At 33.6% G+C, this 18,476-nt stretch overlaps 1 protein-coding gene across 2 annotated transcripts in view; it reads left to right on the top strand.

The window, feature by feature from the left end:
* LOC150082063 (uncharacterized) overlaps nucleotides 1-18,476 on the top strand; it is a 562,503-nt gene that overhangs the window by 151,286 nt on the left and 392,741 nt on the right. For both annotated transcript variants that reach the window (XM_090379088.1, XM_090379087.1), the window contains exons 2-3: nucleotides 8,748-8,838; nucleotides 15,371-15,991. In XM_090379088.1, the coding sequence (XP_090235214.1) occupies nucleotides 8,748-8,838; nucleotides 15,371-15,991 (712 nt within the window). The remainder of the gene's footprint in view (nucleotides 1-8,747; nucleotides 8,839-15,370; nucleotides 15,992-18,476) is intronic.

Here is an 18,476-nt window from a genome sequence, read left to right as displayed (position 1 = left end):
ATAAAATAAAATATAACACTAAAATAAAAAATAAATTAAAATATCAAAAAAAAGCAAATATAGCCTATATATATATTTCTCCCCCCCCGCCCCACAGAAAGGCTGAAATTCAGTATATGGCACCAGTCAAAAAAAATTTCTCAATGAGAGAGAGAGAGAGAGTCAGAAGTAGAAGGGAACCACCAAGAAAGTGATGATATGCAGCTCACGACCCTGGGTGTGCCAAGAGATGTGAGATACTCATCAGATGTGAGCCCCTGGGGTTACTTGTGTAATATCGGACAAATGCATTGCAAACTTATTGTGATTTTCTCTTGTAGAGAATCTGTGTCTTCATTTTGAATTTAAAACAATGTTTTGAATTTAGACCAAATAAAAATAGGATAATAAATATAATGTATAGGATATTAAGAAATATTAAAATTTTGAAATATTATATTTTAAGTCAGGAAAGGTGCCACCTCGTGTTACCCTACATGGCGAACATAAGTTGCTTGATGGACATGGAGAAAAATATTTATTAGAAGGGGGGGGGGGGGGGAAACAAAAAACGCATTTATTAGAGGGGTCATATTTTTAATGACTTTCATTTTTGTTTAGTGAAAAAAGGTTAGGTTTTTTTGAAATAATCCTACTAATAAAATTACATATACATACTTATTTTAACAATAAAAACAAGAGAAATGAAATAATATAATTAAATATATTTTTCTGCTGAGTGAATTTTTCTTTAATAATTCTTTATTATTTGCTATTTCTTTGTAAAATTCTTCACAAGAATTAGGAAAATTGCGCGTAACTTATAGTATTGCTTTCAGTGTTTCTACGGTTAGTTGTTTTTTTGTTGACATCCACACCTTATTTATTACCGGAAAAACTGTTTCTGTTGTACCATTGGTTCCCAGGAAACATAATGCAAATGATTTGCATTATGTTTGCCATTAAGTATTGAGGCTACATGTCCAATCTAGGACATTTTTCGGGACAGTTTGCAATGCGAGGCAAACGACTGAAATCCAGGACTGTCCCACATAATCCGGGACATTTGGTCACTTTAGTTTAATACCGTTGCCTAGCTAGGGCGTGTACAAGTATTGCCATCGCAGAGATATTTAGAACTTTTTATGTCATGCTATGATACTATCATGCAGTGCTGTATCCAGGTATCATTGTAGGGAGGGGCATGACGACCAGGTTTTTGAGTGTTTTTTTTTTTTTTAGATAGACCTAGGAACACTTATACGCATGGCATATGCCCCCCCTCAGCTCACCCTAAATACGCCCCTGCTATCATGTGACAGTATCATAGAGGCAACTCCGTAGCCAGGTGGGAAGGAGCAGCAGTGCATAACACACGTTTCTTGATTAGACCGGGGTTCGAGCCCGTCACCACCAAATACGGAGTATGCGGAAAGGTCAGGGAATGACCACCACATATCCCGGAGCAATATGGCCTTAGTTGCTAATGCTCCTAAAAACCAAATAACAAACAAACATAACAGACAGTATCATAGCATGATGACACTATCACAACATATCACGAAACGTCTGTTGCTCGATTCCATTATGTGTCTTTCATTGGTTATGCCTAAACATGATTGGTAGTTACTGGTTAGCGAACTGTATGTCATATTTACATTTAAATTGAACATTCTTCTAAACTTGTGAAACCACTTCATATACTTTGAGTAACTCGCGGAGAAGCGCAAATTTTTCGACTGGGTGCATTTTATTTTCAGAATCCAACTTAAACCTTATCTAAATCATAACTTAACGTAGTGAAAATACTACATAAGATTTGGATAACAAAATTCACTAAAGTTATTCACCAGGTTAATCAATTAGCTGTTACACTGGTGTGTTTTGTATATTGAAAGTAGAAAAACTTTAAATATCTTGGAGAATTACATCCCTGCAAATTTTAACATTCCTGCAAATTTTATTATTCGTATTAATTATCTTTATTATTCATATTAATTAATGTAAATTAGTAATCTACATTATTAATTTTTTTTAATTGGAAAGTATAACCATAAAAACAAAAAATCTCTTACAACGCTCTCTTTCAAGAAAGATTTGTTCTTATGTTAACTTTCCGTTGAATTTTTGGTCCCCCCCCCTCCCCACATCACCACATCAAAATTTGGCTGTAAGATAGTCAAGATTATTTTTATTTTTTTGAGTAACAAGATATTTCTAATGTTATCTGATTTTATTATCCAGTATAATGTCAGAATTAAGAATAAAAGTTTATTGGTTTCCTTGTTGGTTTCATTTTTATCTATTTCTTGTCTCTCCCCTGCAAAAAATATAAAATAACTGGTATAAAATTTGCCATTGTCCACTAACAAATTTGAATCTGACACTCCAGCTAGAAGATTTACTGCAAATTAGAAATAAAAACTATCTCAACCTCCTGCAATAGTTAGTGAATTTTTGTAATCCTTATCATATGTAACGATTTAATAATAATAAGCTAAGTTAGGAAAAGGAAAGACCCACAATCGAGAAACTTGTACAGAACAGATTTGTGAATGTGATGGCATTCTAAATTTAGAGCCTTGCTATAGTGTTGTTTTTAATTTTGTTGACAAAAATGCAGACATCCACATTTCATTTGTCAGATGCCATGCAAGTATATGTGGTTCAGTTTGGGAATGGGCAACCTTAAATTCCAGAAATTAAATTATAAACTTTATTATTATTATTGATTTTTTATTTTTTTTTTCATTTATTTGTAATTGAATTTAGTATATCATAATTAGTAGAACACCTTTTCAATTCAGAAAGAAAGGTAAAAAAATTTTTTTTTAATTAAAACAAAAGACAGTGTCTCACAGAACCACATGGTTAAATGTAATTGTTAGAATTAGTCTATCAGTCATGTTTAAGAAGAGTCAGTGACAGATTCTTATCAGAGAATTTAATTCTCAATAGATGGTCAAATCACATAATCTGAGTTTAGCATTATTAAACATGTTACTCTGGGAAGCTTGACTGAGTATTTTCCTCAAAATACACAATTACCACAGTTTTGATATGCATAAAAAAAATGAGAAGCAAGTTCAGTTATGCCATCTTTGAGTTCTTGTCTCTTAATGTCCCCCCCCCCCTGCCCCAGTGTATGAATTTACAATGAAGTTTCAATTATGAGATTGACCAATAGCAGTATTGTGCTTTAAGCCTAGCACTTCAAAGTGTTGGAAAAGAAAGTGAAATGCTTATTTTACCTAGCTGTATTAGAATTATTGCTTATGGCCAAATGCCTGTGATTAGTATATTGAAAAAATTATACAGACAAATAAAGTGAGTCTGTAAATCAGAATGTCTTACCAGGGATTTTATCTCTGTAGGTATTGAATAGAACTTGTGGGTTGGTCGGTCACTTGTTAGCAGGTCATTCCTGGTTAGTATAACAGCCCTTCAGCAGTGACTCTTTGTGTAATAAGAATCTTCACATAAAGGAACCATTAGGCAGCAGTGACTCTTTGTGTAATAAGAATCTTCACATTAAGGAACCATTAGGCAGCAGTGATCATTATGTATTCCCATGGGATATGTTTAAAGATAACTACTGTTAAGGCTAATGGGAAGGATTTTGCTTTTGTAAAGGTGATGACAGTGGTGTTAGACAGTTTTTGAATTCTTTTCAGTTAGAGCAACTTACTAAATGCTAACTGGTCAGGGAATAATAGGACCAGCTAAACTTCTTTTTTTTTGCAAATCAAGAGATACTTGTTTTTTAAAAAGGGTTAGGACCTGAATGGACTGTATCACTTTCTTGCATACTCCAATGTCAATATGAGTAATTAAATAATTAAAATAGCCGGTAATACACAATATAAAATATTAAAATTATACTTAAAGCACCTTTTAATGTTTTAATAACTGTATAATTCAAAAGCTTAAATTGCATTAAAAGTGATTAAAATAAAATTAATGACCCATTTAACTCTGAAACTTTCCAAAGCCTATATCTACATCTAGATTGCTGCCAGCAAACATCCTGCCTGTGGACTACAGATCTGAAGAGACTGGAGGCATATGCAATTCTCAGTTGCATTTCATAACACATTCTGTTCTTATAATATGATGTTTTCAAGGCACTTTTGGTCATAGAAGCTATGTGCACCATCACCAGTCCAAATGACTGCCAACAATCAAATCATTTGATTGCAGCCATCTAGATATTAGAGACATTTTCAGTCCTAATGCGATGGGAGTTGTGTTTCTGCTGCAGTACTCACATCAAGTATTTCTGTGGAAAATTTATTGTTTCTATATAAGTCTTCCCAAATGAAGACTTGAGCTTTGGATCAGCATTAAATTTAAATCATTACTTTTATTTTATCACTTGTAAGAGTTTCATAACTTTTAAATTATACAGTTATATTGATCTACTATTTTAATTACTCACAGTGGTATTGCAGTGATAAAGTGATATGATGGTTATATATTCCTGAAGCAACAGGCCTAGGCCTTTCTGGTAATACCTAATTGGATGTCAGGTGAACTGATGAGACTAGTGGCAAAGAAGCAAAATGCATGAGATGATTATAAATTATAAGAGGACACAGAAGCCTACATCAAGTTATTTGGTTGTTTTTTTTATAGGAGCATTAGCAACTAAGGCCATATTGCTCCGGGGGTATGCGGTAGTCATTCCCTGACCTTTCCGCATCCTCCGTATTTGGTGGTGACGGGCTCGAACCTCTGTCTAATCAAGAAGCGTGTGCTTCGCACTGCTGCTCCTGCCCACCTGGCTACGGAGGTGCCTTACCTCTACATCAAGTACAGGATGATCCATAAGTAAGGAAACATGTTTGACTGTAAACAACAACACTATTTTAAAAAGATATTATAATTATTGCTAAAACAATAGAAAGGGTATACAATAAAAAAAATAATAAATAAAAAATTTAAAAAAAATAATAATAAATAAATAAAAATATATATAGTTGCGAAGTAACTGTGATGGCATGTTGCATTAATGGGTAAACTATGGTGTATCTACACTGATATTATATAGTTAATACTAAATATAAAAATAGCGAAATGCTTAAAGTAGTTATAGTTAATACTTTATTCTTTAAAAATTCCCACAAAAAGAGTAGTGGCCATTCAATGGAACTTCCACTGTCTGATTCATCAACCCAGGAACTTTTCATCTAAGAATTCAAGACAGTTTTTGCATAATGAGCTGGTACTCCATCCTGAATAATAATAATAAAAAAAGCGTTGAAAATTGGCTTTTGAAATGCATTAATGGGAATAATTTTGTCTGTTAACAGTTTCAGATTGTAACTAAAAAAGCTCTAGCTTTCTCGTACAGTTTTTTTCAAAGAAAAAAGGTCTGAGAACACCCCGTGTCCAAATTCCAGCTCAGATTGTGTAAAGAATAAATGGCAGTTCTTAAGAGAGTAATAAACACGCTTATGTAAATTAACACTTCCATTTAGTTTAAATATGGCTACATCAGCCCACAAAACATTTTCAAAGATTTCTGGGTTTGTAACACTTAATGGCCACAAACTGTTTGGCAAATTTAAATCTTCTATCTGGTTGTTCTCATTCAAACGTTTTACCAGCACGGGATGATAAACCTTGTATTTAAGTTCCTTTATGGTTCTATTTAAGGTATTAGGTGTTTTTATTAGGTTCTTTTAGGTATTTTAAGTACTCAACTTAATTTTCTTTGAGAATTTTTAGACCTTTCGATTTCTTCTCTTAACAGCTTAAAATTCACAATCTACCAAAACATGGCAAATATAACAGTAGTAGTAGTGGTGACAAATGATGCAAGAAAGGAACCATATATATCATCAGCCAAAAAAAAATAGTACACACTTCTTTCATCCATACATTCCAAGAATTTGTCTAGTTCTTTGAATTTATTTACTATCCACATTGACAAAAACAGATGGCCTATTCTAACAATTGACCACCTGCTGGCTGAAGACAAACTTCTGCACATCTGTCCTGCAAACATCCTTCTGTTTAAATTTATGCTTCCTCATGTATGTAGTCTTCGCAAGAGGAAGAATGTCACTCAATCCATTCAAGGCCTTAAACACCTCAATCAGATCACCCCACAGGTTCCTAGTTGTTAAAAGCTGCAATTTGCAGAACCAAAGCCTTTCTAGGTAAGAGCAATCCTTTGTTCCCTTCACCAATCTCGCTGCCCATCTCTGCACCCGCTATAGCAGATTTACCTCCTACCTAAAGTGAGACCTCCAGACCTGTATACAATACTCAAGATGTGGCTTGGCCATGGCCTTGTACAAAGGGTTAATCCTTGCTTCTTATTCTTGTTAACAAAGTTTCTACACATTGACAAAACCTCATGATCAGTTCTGGCAGCATGTCTGCACTGCTCAAAGAATTTCATATCTGACTGTACAATTACCCGCAGGTCTTTTTCATTTTCCACTTCTCTGCCTTTCCAACCTTTGTATCATTTGCAAACTTTGGCATTAAGCCTGATATACCTTCATCAGTATCATTATTAAATGTTGAAAACAACAATGGGCCCAGCACTGAACCCTGAGGTACTCCACTGATAACCTTAGTCCATGAAGAGCAGTGCCTGTTGATAACCATTCTCTGTCTTCCTCCACTTAACTATTGCTTTATCCATAGCAGTGACTTGCCTGTAATGCCACATTGCTACAGTTTATGCAGTAGTTTTTTTTATATGCAACAGCATTAAAAGCCTTCCTGAAATCCAGGTATATGATATTAAAATTATTTTTTGCATCCACTTCCTTGGTTACTGCGTCATAATATCCTATGAGATTGGTTAGACAACTCCCCCTTTAACAAATCTATGCTATCACTGCAGTATAATTGCATGCCTGTCCAGATAGTAGTAGTAGAGGCATGATGCAAGAAAGCAAGCGTATGAGCTTACGTACCATAAGCCAAAAAAATCACACATCCATTCCCTCTAAAAGTTTGTCCAGTTCCTCCTTGAATTTATTGAAGCTATCAACTTCCACAATGACAGATGGAAATTTGTTCCAGCAATCAACACCCATTGGCTAAAGGCAAATTTCCGCACATCTATTCTACAATTGTCTTTTCTCAATTTGAATCTATGCCCCCTCAGGTTCGTAATCTGAGCAAGCGGAAGAATCCCATCAGAATTGAGCGTGCTCAACCCATTCAAGGCCTTATACACCTCAATCAGATCACCTCTCAGGTGCATAGTCTCCAGTGGCTGTAATTTGCAGACCTTAAAGCCTTTCTTGTTAAGAGGACACCTTCATTCCCCTCACCAATCCTGTTGCCCTTCTCTATACTTGCTCAAGCAACTCTACATCCTTCCTAAAATGAGGTCTCCAGACCTGTACGGCAGTACTCGAGGCGTGGCCTGACCATTGCCTTATACAAAGGGATAATCACCTCCTTTTCCCTACTAGCAAAATTCCTGTATATCATTGACAATACCCCATGACCTGCTCTGGCAGCCTGTCTGCACTGCTCAGGAAACTTCATATCTGACTGCACAATTACTTTCAGGTCTTTTTCATTTTCTGCCACCCTAAGTGTAGTTCCACACAGTTGGTACATTTCTCTGGGCTTTAAATTTACATTTCTTTTCTTATTAAGGAAACCCTGTGACAAAGACTATTTTTAAGCCTATTGCCATTACTTCCTAACAAACCAAATGAAACTGTGATATGACAATTGCAGAAATACTCGTGCTATGCTCTGTTCTACACTGATAAGCAAGAGTGATGACAATTTTAAGAAAAACTAAAAGGAGTTGAGCTTGTACTAATTCAAGGATTCATTTATGGATGTGATCTTCAGACAAGATTATGTTGCTCTACGTCAGTGGTTCTTAACCTTTTTTGTCCCATACACCCTTTTCACCATATGTCAGAATGTCATTCACCCCTTTCCAAGATTGTCTGACTTAAAAGGTGCATTCCAAAAAGATAAAAAAAAAATGAAATATTTATCTTTATTTTTAATTTAATATGTGACATCCAATAAAGTGTGATTGTGGTTTGTAGAAAGATCAATATTCCAACAGTTTGAGTCTGTCAATCTGTGGTCCCAATCCCCCCCCCCCAAAAAACCCTAAAATTCCCCCCTGGTCGAGAACCCCCACTCTAGCTGGTCTTAGTATCTCTACTGTTATATAATGAGTGTGCTTGTGTTGATATTTTCTGCTTTTGTATGCATTGAGATGGTTAACATTTACTCACATGATGAAAGAAATTAAATTCTAATTTAATTATGGGTTATAGCAAACAGTACTGTTGCTTTTATTTGGTTCTTGATTGTAGTAAACACAGTTTTGGTGTGACCTCCTTCAGGAATTTGTTTTTTTACAATCAATTTGTCCCACATGGTGGGGAAAAAATTCTTATTTAAACATGAGTTATAGCAAAAAAAAAATTTTTTTTTATTTGATTTATGGTTATAGTAAGCACAATTTTGAACGATGGAACCTTGAGGATTTGGCATTGGATCGATTAATCAGTGCATTGCCATGCCCTAATAAAATATATAGGGGTGTACCATTTTGCAACACCTTGATTTGATACATCTGTGTGAATCAGTGGTGGTCACTAGCACCATTTTCTGTATCTGCTACATAGGATGGCATAGTACAAAAGACTAGTGTTGATAGACATTTTCAAATCAGATTTATTTGGAATTTATTTTGCATTGTAGTTAGCTTAGATAATTTGCATTGTCTTTAAGATATTGATGCGTTTTGTTGCTCCTTTCAGTGTTGATGTTCTTCGGGAGAGGGAAAGACAAGCACGTGCACGTGCACCGCGAGAGCCATCGCCTCAGCCCATTTTTGGTGAACCTAAAAAGGTGTTGTATACTCCTTATTTCTGGTTCATTTTAAAAATATGGTTAATTTTATGCTTAAATTTAAATGTTTTTTTTTTTTTTCATTAAAATTTATGGATATTTATTTATTTATTTATTAGCTTCATGATATATTTAGTTTGATCATATATTTATTATATATAAATGAAAAATTAAATAATTTTTTAAATAAAATTTGAGGGTGTATTTTTGAAAGTAGTGCAATACCAGGATAGCTTGTTGCAAAGGCAAGTTTGTCTTGTCGTGAGAATTAACACCATTGTATTATCTATGCAGTATAAACCCTGCTGTCTGCAGAAACAGAAAAGAGAAGATAGTCCTGTAAGCATCTTGAGACAGAGAGAGAGAGAGAGGTCATCCTTTTTTTTTTTCATGAATTCTTAAAGACAAATGCAATCATTCATACTAATGCTTGATTGTTTCCAAATTGAAGTACTGGATTTTGCAGAGTTTACTGTAATTTACTATCTGTGATTATATCTTTTTTGGCCTGTGAGTATTTTTCTCTTGACACCTTTGATTGCTGAAGTCCTCTTACACAGGTCCTTTGCATCCTTGTTTGAGTGATTTCTGTTGCATACAAATTTTATTTATATATAGATTTTCCCTTCTGCAGTTTTATGATCTTACTAAGAATCTTGTATTTCTCCTTTATCTTGTTATGTTCAGACATTATTAGTTTTAATGTCTTGTCTTTCTTTGATCAATTTAAGTATTTCTTTTGAAATCCAAGAACTTTATCCTTCCTGTCTTCGGAGCTAATTTTTCAGCTGAGTCAGTTGAGTTTGTTAGATTTTTGCTACAAATCTTCTGGTGAGTTTCCACCTTCAAGTTCATGTATAGCTCTTGGCATTGTGATTGGCAGGGTGGAGATAATGCATAGTGACTGACCAATTTTAGTTATATTGTAGGATTAGTTCAGAACAAGGGAGGTAGTGAAGAGTTGATCATTTCATTCAGATTTTTCAGTCTGTGAACCCGAAGTAATCTCCAACCTCAAATAGTTAATGTGTGCATTAAAAAACAGAATTTTGCACAGCCAAGCAAGAGAAATAGTGGTTAATGTATCCGAACACTGAAAAAGAAGTCTTTTAATACCACTGATAAAATCTGTTGAAAGAATTGCAGCATTAACTGGCACATCGAAGCAAAAAGTTTAGCAAATTAAAAAATGAAAAGAAATTTGAAGACTTTTTAAATTACCAAATAAATGTTTCCATTCCAAATGTAATATTGATGGTTTTTACAAAACTGTGTAATAAGAAGGGTTGTCAGTGAGTTTTATGCTGTTAAAAATGAATCTCCCATGATAAAGAAAATTCTAAGAAACTAAAATGAAAATATAAACTTGAATGCTGTTAAAGAACTTTATGATGAATAATTAAACATTTAGGATTCTGATTGAAGAAATGTGCAATAAACAGAATCTTTCTAAAAGAAATGTGTTTGCATAATACTCGTACAATTACAAAAACATGGAAAGAAACTGTAAGATGGAGCCCAAGTGAAACTGTAAGATGGAGCCCAAGTGAAACTGTAAGATGGAGCCCAAGTGAAACAGTAAGAAAACCAGTTTTGTTCCAGAAAGCAAAGACTGTCATCTGATTATTGCTTACCAGAGGTGATAACAGTTTTCTCCTTAATGCAGTATTTATTTAAGGCCTGAAAGAAGACAAATTATCACAATGAAATAAATTGGCTGAATTTCGAACATTGTATGAAAAAAAAATTAATTCTGAATATGCTCTCAAAAAGTGTATTAGTCATAGATAATACCCCATGTCACAATGTTTTGTCAGAAAAAATTCCAACATGTAGCAACAAAAAATGGGATATACAACCATTGTTGCAAAAAAACTGTATGTCATGTAATCAGAATATTCTGAAGATCAACTATACACTCAACATTTTAAAATATAATTAAACAACATAAACCATCAGTAAAATGTATAAACTGGATAAAATATTAGAAAGATATGACTTCTTTTCTTATCCCCACCACTACCACCATGCAGACCTGGACTTAAGTTAATCTGGAGACAGATTAAGCAGTGTGTTAAATTTGATAATGTATCTTTTAAGTCAGATGATGTTCAATCATTATTTGGACAAAATGCAGCTAAAATTGACATTTGAGAATTTTGCTGCAAAATCCTGAAATGTCAATTTTGAGGCAAGATGCTGCAAAAGTGTTGTTGAGATTGAAAATACAGGGTGGCACAAAATAAGCTGACCATTTTAAAAAAATCATAACCTTTTAAGTTTGTAATTTTTTGTGTTTATCTTACAGGTAAACACTTAGGGAATTTAATTATGGAGAGGTACACAATTGCTCAGCAGACCAAAATAGTCGCAATGTTCTTGGAAATCAGTTGGTCAGTAGTTCTAACGCAACAAGCATATAGACAATTTTATAACGTTCACGAGGCACCGAGTAGGAACACGATTTACACTGTGGTTTGGAATTTTGAAGAAAGGGGAACTGTTGCTGATGTCAGACACACTGGAAGACCTCGTAGTGGTCGATCAATGGAAAACATTGCACATGTATGGGGGAGTGTTGCAAATCAACCCCAAACATCGACCAGAAGACACTCTGCTTAATTGACGATCTCTTGTCGCAAAATGACCAAGCAGTACAACCCGTACTGCTTGGTCATTCAGAAGCCCCCGAGAAAATACTGAAGGAAAAGTTTGCTTTGGTCCTTGTAATTCACTTCTTGGTATCAGTCCTTGTGGTCCAGGGTTTAAGGGCACCTCCATAGCCAGGTGGGCAGGAGCAGCAGTGCGTAGCACATGATTCTTGATTAGACCGGGGTTCGAGCCTGTGAGCCACCAAATACGGAGGATGCGGAAAGGTCAGGGAATGACTACCGCAATCCCCGGAGCAATATGGCCTTAGTTGCTAATGCTCCTAGAAAACCAAATAACAACAACAACTAGGGTTTAAAGCAAAAGTTTACTAGTGAAGAGGCTATGGGTTTAATAATTTTTTCTCCGTATTTTTTTGCCAATAAATAATTACCTCCTGCAACTGTTGCTGGTCAGTATTTTTAATCCCTTTCTGTATTATAGTATCCTTTTTTTTTTTTTTTTTCATTATTTTTACTGGAATACATTTCTGTGTTTCTAATATATTTCATACTCAATTAACTGTTCCTAATTGTTCTAGATTATAAGTATAAGCTATCATTTCTACTATCTGCCTTGCTATTGATCCTCAATAGGTTTGATCTAACCAATTAAAAATCATATGATTCTGTGTCAAACCTATTTATTAAATTATTAGAACTGCCTTCACTTGAATTCAGTCTTCCCAGTTAATAATTTCCTGAGTGCTTATTTCTGTCTCAGTAACCCCAGAAATTATCCTTGCAAATGAAATATTTACATCTACTTCATCTTTACTGTAGAGATATTTTCTGCCAGCAAGTATATGCTATATGGAGAAAAAAATTTATGCTGTAATTGTTTTTCTTTTAGTTCTCCATTTTTATTTATTTTTCTTGTTTTATTTAGTTCAACACTATTTTTCTGTTCTATTTCTTCTCCTTCTCTGATCATCAACAGCAACATTCCTCACACCGTATCCATAGTAATTGTTATTAGAATCATGTTTTGTTTCCCTGCAGTCACTTTGTTCTTTTTGATTTGTTTTGCTGTTCATTAAAACTGTTTATTGAAACTTGCAGTAGCTCTTTTGTCAGTGTGTAATATATATATATTGTGTGTGTGTGTGTGTGTGTGCGCGCGCGCACAACTAATTTGTTGTAAGATGTATGTGCTGAATCATGGTAGATATCTGAATGAGTGATACTGTGGATAGAATGTTAAAAATTGCTTCAGCTGATAAATTATATATCGTTTTAACTGCATTTGTATCTGTGAATGAGTTCAGCTGTGAAATATTATTTAAATTCTGATTTTATGTGAAATTGTAAAATTTTTAAAATTTTATATACAGGGCTTGACAAAATTTTGGTAATATAGTTTATTATATTAAATTTCTCCAATACTCATGTCACGTACATTTTTAATTTCTGCTACTTGAATAGCCCTTTACATGATGCATTTTATTTGAAAAATGCCACTTATCAAAAGCACATTCTGGTTTAAGCAAATCAGTTGTCAGTCCATCAATAGGTTCTCAAAACTATATCTCTGTAGCATGAATCTGTTCTTAAATTTAATTAAATTCATGACACTAAAATCCCTTTTGCATGATGCTGTTAAAGTTGGAGGGGTCTGCCACTATAGATATCAACTTAAAAAAAAACAGAAATCTTTCTCTGTGATTCTGTTGATTTTAGAATATCCTCAAGCTTCAAATGCTTACATAATATTTCATACCATTCATTAGGAATAGCTTCTGTTACATTCTCAAGCAAATTTTTAGATATCAAATGATGAAATGGCGAGTGAGCACCTTAATCTCAGAATCAACACAATTTCTTAAGTTTCTGCTGGATAGCTACAAAATGGTATCGAATACAGAGAAGGCACCAGATACTTCACAGTGACTATTTTCTAAAAATCTGTTATTTAAAGCTTTAATTAATTTAATTCTGTCCTGTTTATATTCCAGCTTTTCCTGTGATATTCCAGGTAATTCAACTTCTTACTTTACGAAACATAGACGTGTTATCAGGAAATGGTTTTTCTACCTCTCCTACCGTAAGTTCCAGTTTCTCCAAAAGAATATATTGTACCTTCCATGTTCAATTTTACCTGGCTTAGTAGAAGATTTTCTTGCTTAAAAATTAGGGACTTTTTAACAATCAGAAGGAAATCCAGTAAGAAATTTACTGTTAGTAAGAATCTAAAAATTTTGAGCATCTTCAGAAATCCATAACAGTGGTTATATTCATCTGTGTTTTCTGATTGCACAATAGATTATATATGGACAACACATGAGCTTTGATTTTTATTAGCAACCCATCGAACTTGATGAATATGTTGGATTTTTCATGGGCAAAGATTTAGCAAAATTTTTGAATTTCATGTTGCCTTTTTTGGAGAACTTCTATAAAATTTAAAAACACCAATAAGAATATCATCTACTTTCAAAATGTAAGGAGCATCTTTCACAGATTTCAGCACACGCACACAGTTGTAATTTATGAGCTTCACAGTACACAGAAATCAAATGTTTCACTTCATTTTTCATTTTTGCTGCAAGTCCATTAACACTACCCAATGTGCTTATAGCTCTATCTGTCCCTAATTCTACGAACTGCTGCCTCTCCATTGGTCCAAATTTACATAATCCTTCTTGAACTGCATTAAAATAGCCTTTAATTTAACGATGCTTACAAGTGTTTCCTTTATGTTGCCTCCCCTTACAATATTTCATAATATTTCATATACATTATCAATTTCTCAGTTGTAGATTTGTCAATAGAACTATCAATTAATATACCAAAGAACTGACTATTTTCACTTTGGTGGTAATGTCATTGCCATATTGCTTGAGAACATTAAAGCCCAATTTGTGTGTATAATTTAAGTTCTTTTGTGTCACCGAATGGCTTATTATTTTTAACAAAATAATAAGCTGTATTGAAACAATCTTTGTATTGAAAATAATGATCATTTGTTGAAAAAATTTGTTGATTTTCATCTTTTTTAAACATAGTGCCATCAATGTTTTTTCTGGATTCAAATGGACACCTAAACTTTCAGCACACTTGATGCATTGAGCAGACTTTCCATGAAATTTGAAAGTTTTTCCATTTTAAGTGGTCTAATGAAACTTTCTGGATTTTTTTTACATTGAACACTGTCGGTCGAACGTTAAAACTCAGAACAAATACTACATGATGCCACATCATAATCACTCATATTTTAAATATATAAATTCTTTAACCCAACTGACTTGCAAATTTCTTCTTTTTCGAATTAACTGCACTTCCATTGGACTAGAATCATCAGGAGAATTGTTTAAATTTGCTGTATGGTATATAGTATGTCTTTTCCCTGTTTTTATCTGTGAAAAACACATAGATTGATGTTTGTCTGATTTCCTTCTTGTTGCTCATCTTTAGTGGTTAAAATTGAGAATAAAATATTTAGATTTTAAATATTGATTGCGATCAGTCAATGCAAACATAAACATACAAGTAAATATAAGGAAAAAATGTCAATCAAATATGAATGATGCAGGCCAGCTATTAGACAAAGCACTGTACAGTGGCGAAACCCCAACTAAGGACTGAGAATGCGTTGCCAACTAGTGTGCGGCAGTCTCAAAAATTATTTAGGCAGTCTCAAAAACGTAGACGAATATTACAATAATATTTTATTATTAATGTTAATGTTTTATTAACATTAATAATGTTATTAATGTTAATAAAAGTGAGTAGCTACATACTAAACAAAATAGAATATCCATTTTGTCTAGTCTGTAGCTACTCACCAGCTGGTATTATCTATTGGTCGTGAGTGTATTTATCAAGTCCTCTTTATATATAGGTATAATTAAAATTATAGTTATTATATATACACATTTTCTTAGGTGCATCCATCTTTGGAAGATGAGACTACTCGTCGTATAAAGAGTGCACTTGGAGACTTCACTGAAGTCCAGCAGTATCTAATCAATGATCCCAAGCACTTAATAGGGATATCACGCTCAGCATCCGGTGCTGTTGTGTCTAGTCGGTCTAACACAGGAAGTAGTGATCATGTGAGGCATTCTACCCAGCGATCCTCAATGGGGACCCACCCATCATCTTGTGATACCACTAAGAAACCAGTAATTCTCAATGGCCAACACAAAAGTGCCACAGGAGGTCATACAGATAGCAATCGAACATTGCCTTCCACAAAACCCAGTGACAGCAAATCCATTAGGCAAAGGGTCGAGCATCCACCCAAGTCAAATTGTAGGACTCGTCCGCCTCCTCATCAAGATGGTTCTTCCCAGCAAGAAAAAGAACACATCTTTTCCAAATCTAGTTCAGATAATCTGCCTCTTCAAACCAGTAATCATAATTCCACATCTCTTTCCACTGGTGTATTATCCAATAAATGTTCTCCATTAACTCAACCAAATGGAATGTTACTTAATGGAGCTGTTCGCCAAACTAGGAAGAATGGAAAACAAAATGTACAGAAAGTTGATATTCCTAAGCCGGTTAGTGTTTTTTTCTTCTTAACTTCTGAAATTTGTTTAGAAAATTGTATTATGATTACTTTAGTAAATCCAAATATGATATTTGGATTTACTATATGTATTGTATTTACTATATACTGTATATATATATATATATTTTTTTTTCTTATTATAGCCTTAGTAAAATAGGTACATGCTATTTAATCGGATATTAAGTTAGTTATGTTGGTAGAGGCCGAAAATATAAAACCTAATCTATATAAATATAAGAACATATGTAATCTAACGTGCTGACCAAAATATACCTGTAGATCAAATCACCCAAGTAACTCTATAATAGCCAATACCGGCTTCCGTGGCCAAACCTAGTAAAGAATAATAATTAGCAATACATGTAATTATAATACAATACCAATTGTTAATTATAGGTAATAGGATACATTGAAAGGGACTTTATCGAGGGCTAACCCTTTCAATATATCCCACCTATAATTAACAGAGCTATCTGTTTCTGTTATCATCTGCCTGTATAACAAGATCAAATATGTAATATTAAAAGTTTAGTGGATAAGTAGTTAGTTTGTAATTTAGCAGTTAACAGGCAGGATGACATTTAGCCCGACCTAAGATGATAACAGAAACAGAAAGCTCTGTTAATTATGGGTGGAATATATTGAGAGGGTTAGCCCTTGATAAAGTCCCTTTCAATGTATCCTATTACCTATGCCTCCGTAGCTGAGTGATCAGGAGCGGGAGTGCAGTAGCACACGCTCTTTGAGTAGACCGGGGTTCAAGCCCCTGACTGCTGAATACGGTCGATCTGCCAACCCACACTGGACCAGTGTGGCAGATTATGGTCCGTTTCCCTCAGCATGAATTGTTGAGGAGGCTTCCATTCTGCAGTGGGTTGATAATGGCTGCACTTTACCTTTTTTTTTTTATTGTATTATAATTACATGTATTGCTAATTATTATTCTTTACTAGGTTTGGCCGCGGAAGCCAGTATTGGCTATTATAGAGTTACTTGGGTGATTTGATCTACAGGTATAATTTGGTCAGCATGTTAAATTACATATGTTCGTATATTTATATAGATTAGGATTTATATTTTCGGCCTCTACCAACATAACTAACTTAATATCTGATTAAATAGCATGTACCTATTTTACTAAGGCTATAATAAAATATATTACGACGGATGTAATGTTCAATCTAATATAGATGGCATTAATCCGAGCGGGATTATATTGCGTTATATTATATTACTTTATATAAAATTTTTATAAATTGTTCCTATTATTGATATATATATATATATATATATATATATATATATTAATATATTGAATTAAGTATGCATAAATGGATGTAAAAGTTGTCATACCTGATTTATTAATCCTGCATTCACTGAAACCATTTCATCAACTGTATACCTCTTTTTGTATGTAACTCTTTAAACATTACCTTCACGGGGTTACATTGAATATTTACATATAACTAGCTTGGATGGGGTCACTACAAACTGTATGCTCCCAAGTAGTACCATAATTTTAAAAAGTAATAATTTGTAAATAAGTTAAGTACATATATAACCCATGCACGTATAAATGAGGGTATTAGCTCCTACGTTAATGCTATTGTACAGTGTCTGTCACTGTACAATACCATTAACGTAGGAGCTAATACCCTCATTTACGCTATTTACATCTAATTGTCATTAGACATAATTCCAATATATATATATATATATATATATATATATAACGGATTTATAATTTAACGGACCGGACAAATAATAATACAGTAATGTACATTATTAATCTCGACCATATTATTTTTTTTTGGGTTATACAAAACTTCAGTGTTATCATTAATTAAAAATTAATAATAATTACCTATTTCCATTATTGTTTTGATAATTGCCTACTTTTATTTTTATAACCAAATTCATGAAATTGTAGTCAGGATATTGTGTTTTTATTCTTTCTGAAAATGTGTTGAAATAGCTATTTTCCCAGATAACATATAAGAGCAGGCCTGCGAGCTGAACATGACTCGGGACACTAAAATGCAGGTCTACTGTCTCGCTTTGTTTCAGTCTCAGTCTGCCTCAACCTGTCGTATGGTCAGATTGTATACAGAGTGTTTCTGTGATTTCTGAATTGTAACTTTATTTATTAAATAATTTTGCAATCCTTACAATTTAAAATGTCATCAAGTCATAGAGGAGTTAAAAGAAAGCGTGTGAACTTATATGTGGCACAGAAATTAGAGCTAATTGAGAAATTAGAACAAGGCGTCTCAGCACTGTGAAATTTATGGCATAAAAAAACAAACTGTTTCTGATATCCATAAATCAAAGGCCAGATTGCAACAATTTTATAACGTACAGTACTGTATATTGTATTAAAGTTTTTTTTTTTTTTTTTTTTTTAACATTAAGAACAATAAAAAATGCCCCCAAGGTTACATTCGATTTAACAGACACCCCTTCTCCCCTATTAG

Source organism: Mastigoproctus giganteus, chromosome 8, assembly GCF_048544385.1.
Source record: "Mastigoproctus giganteus isolate SK-2022 chromosome 8, ASM4854438v1, whole genome shotgun sequence".
Classification (NCBI taxonomy): Eukaryota; Metazoa; Arthropoda; class Arachnida; order Uropygi; family Thelyphonidae; genus Mastigoproctus; species Mastigoproctus giganteus.
Note: the sequence above shows the minus strand (reverse complement) of the source record. Positions and strands in the feature narration are given on the sequence as shown.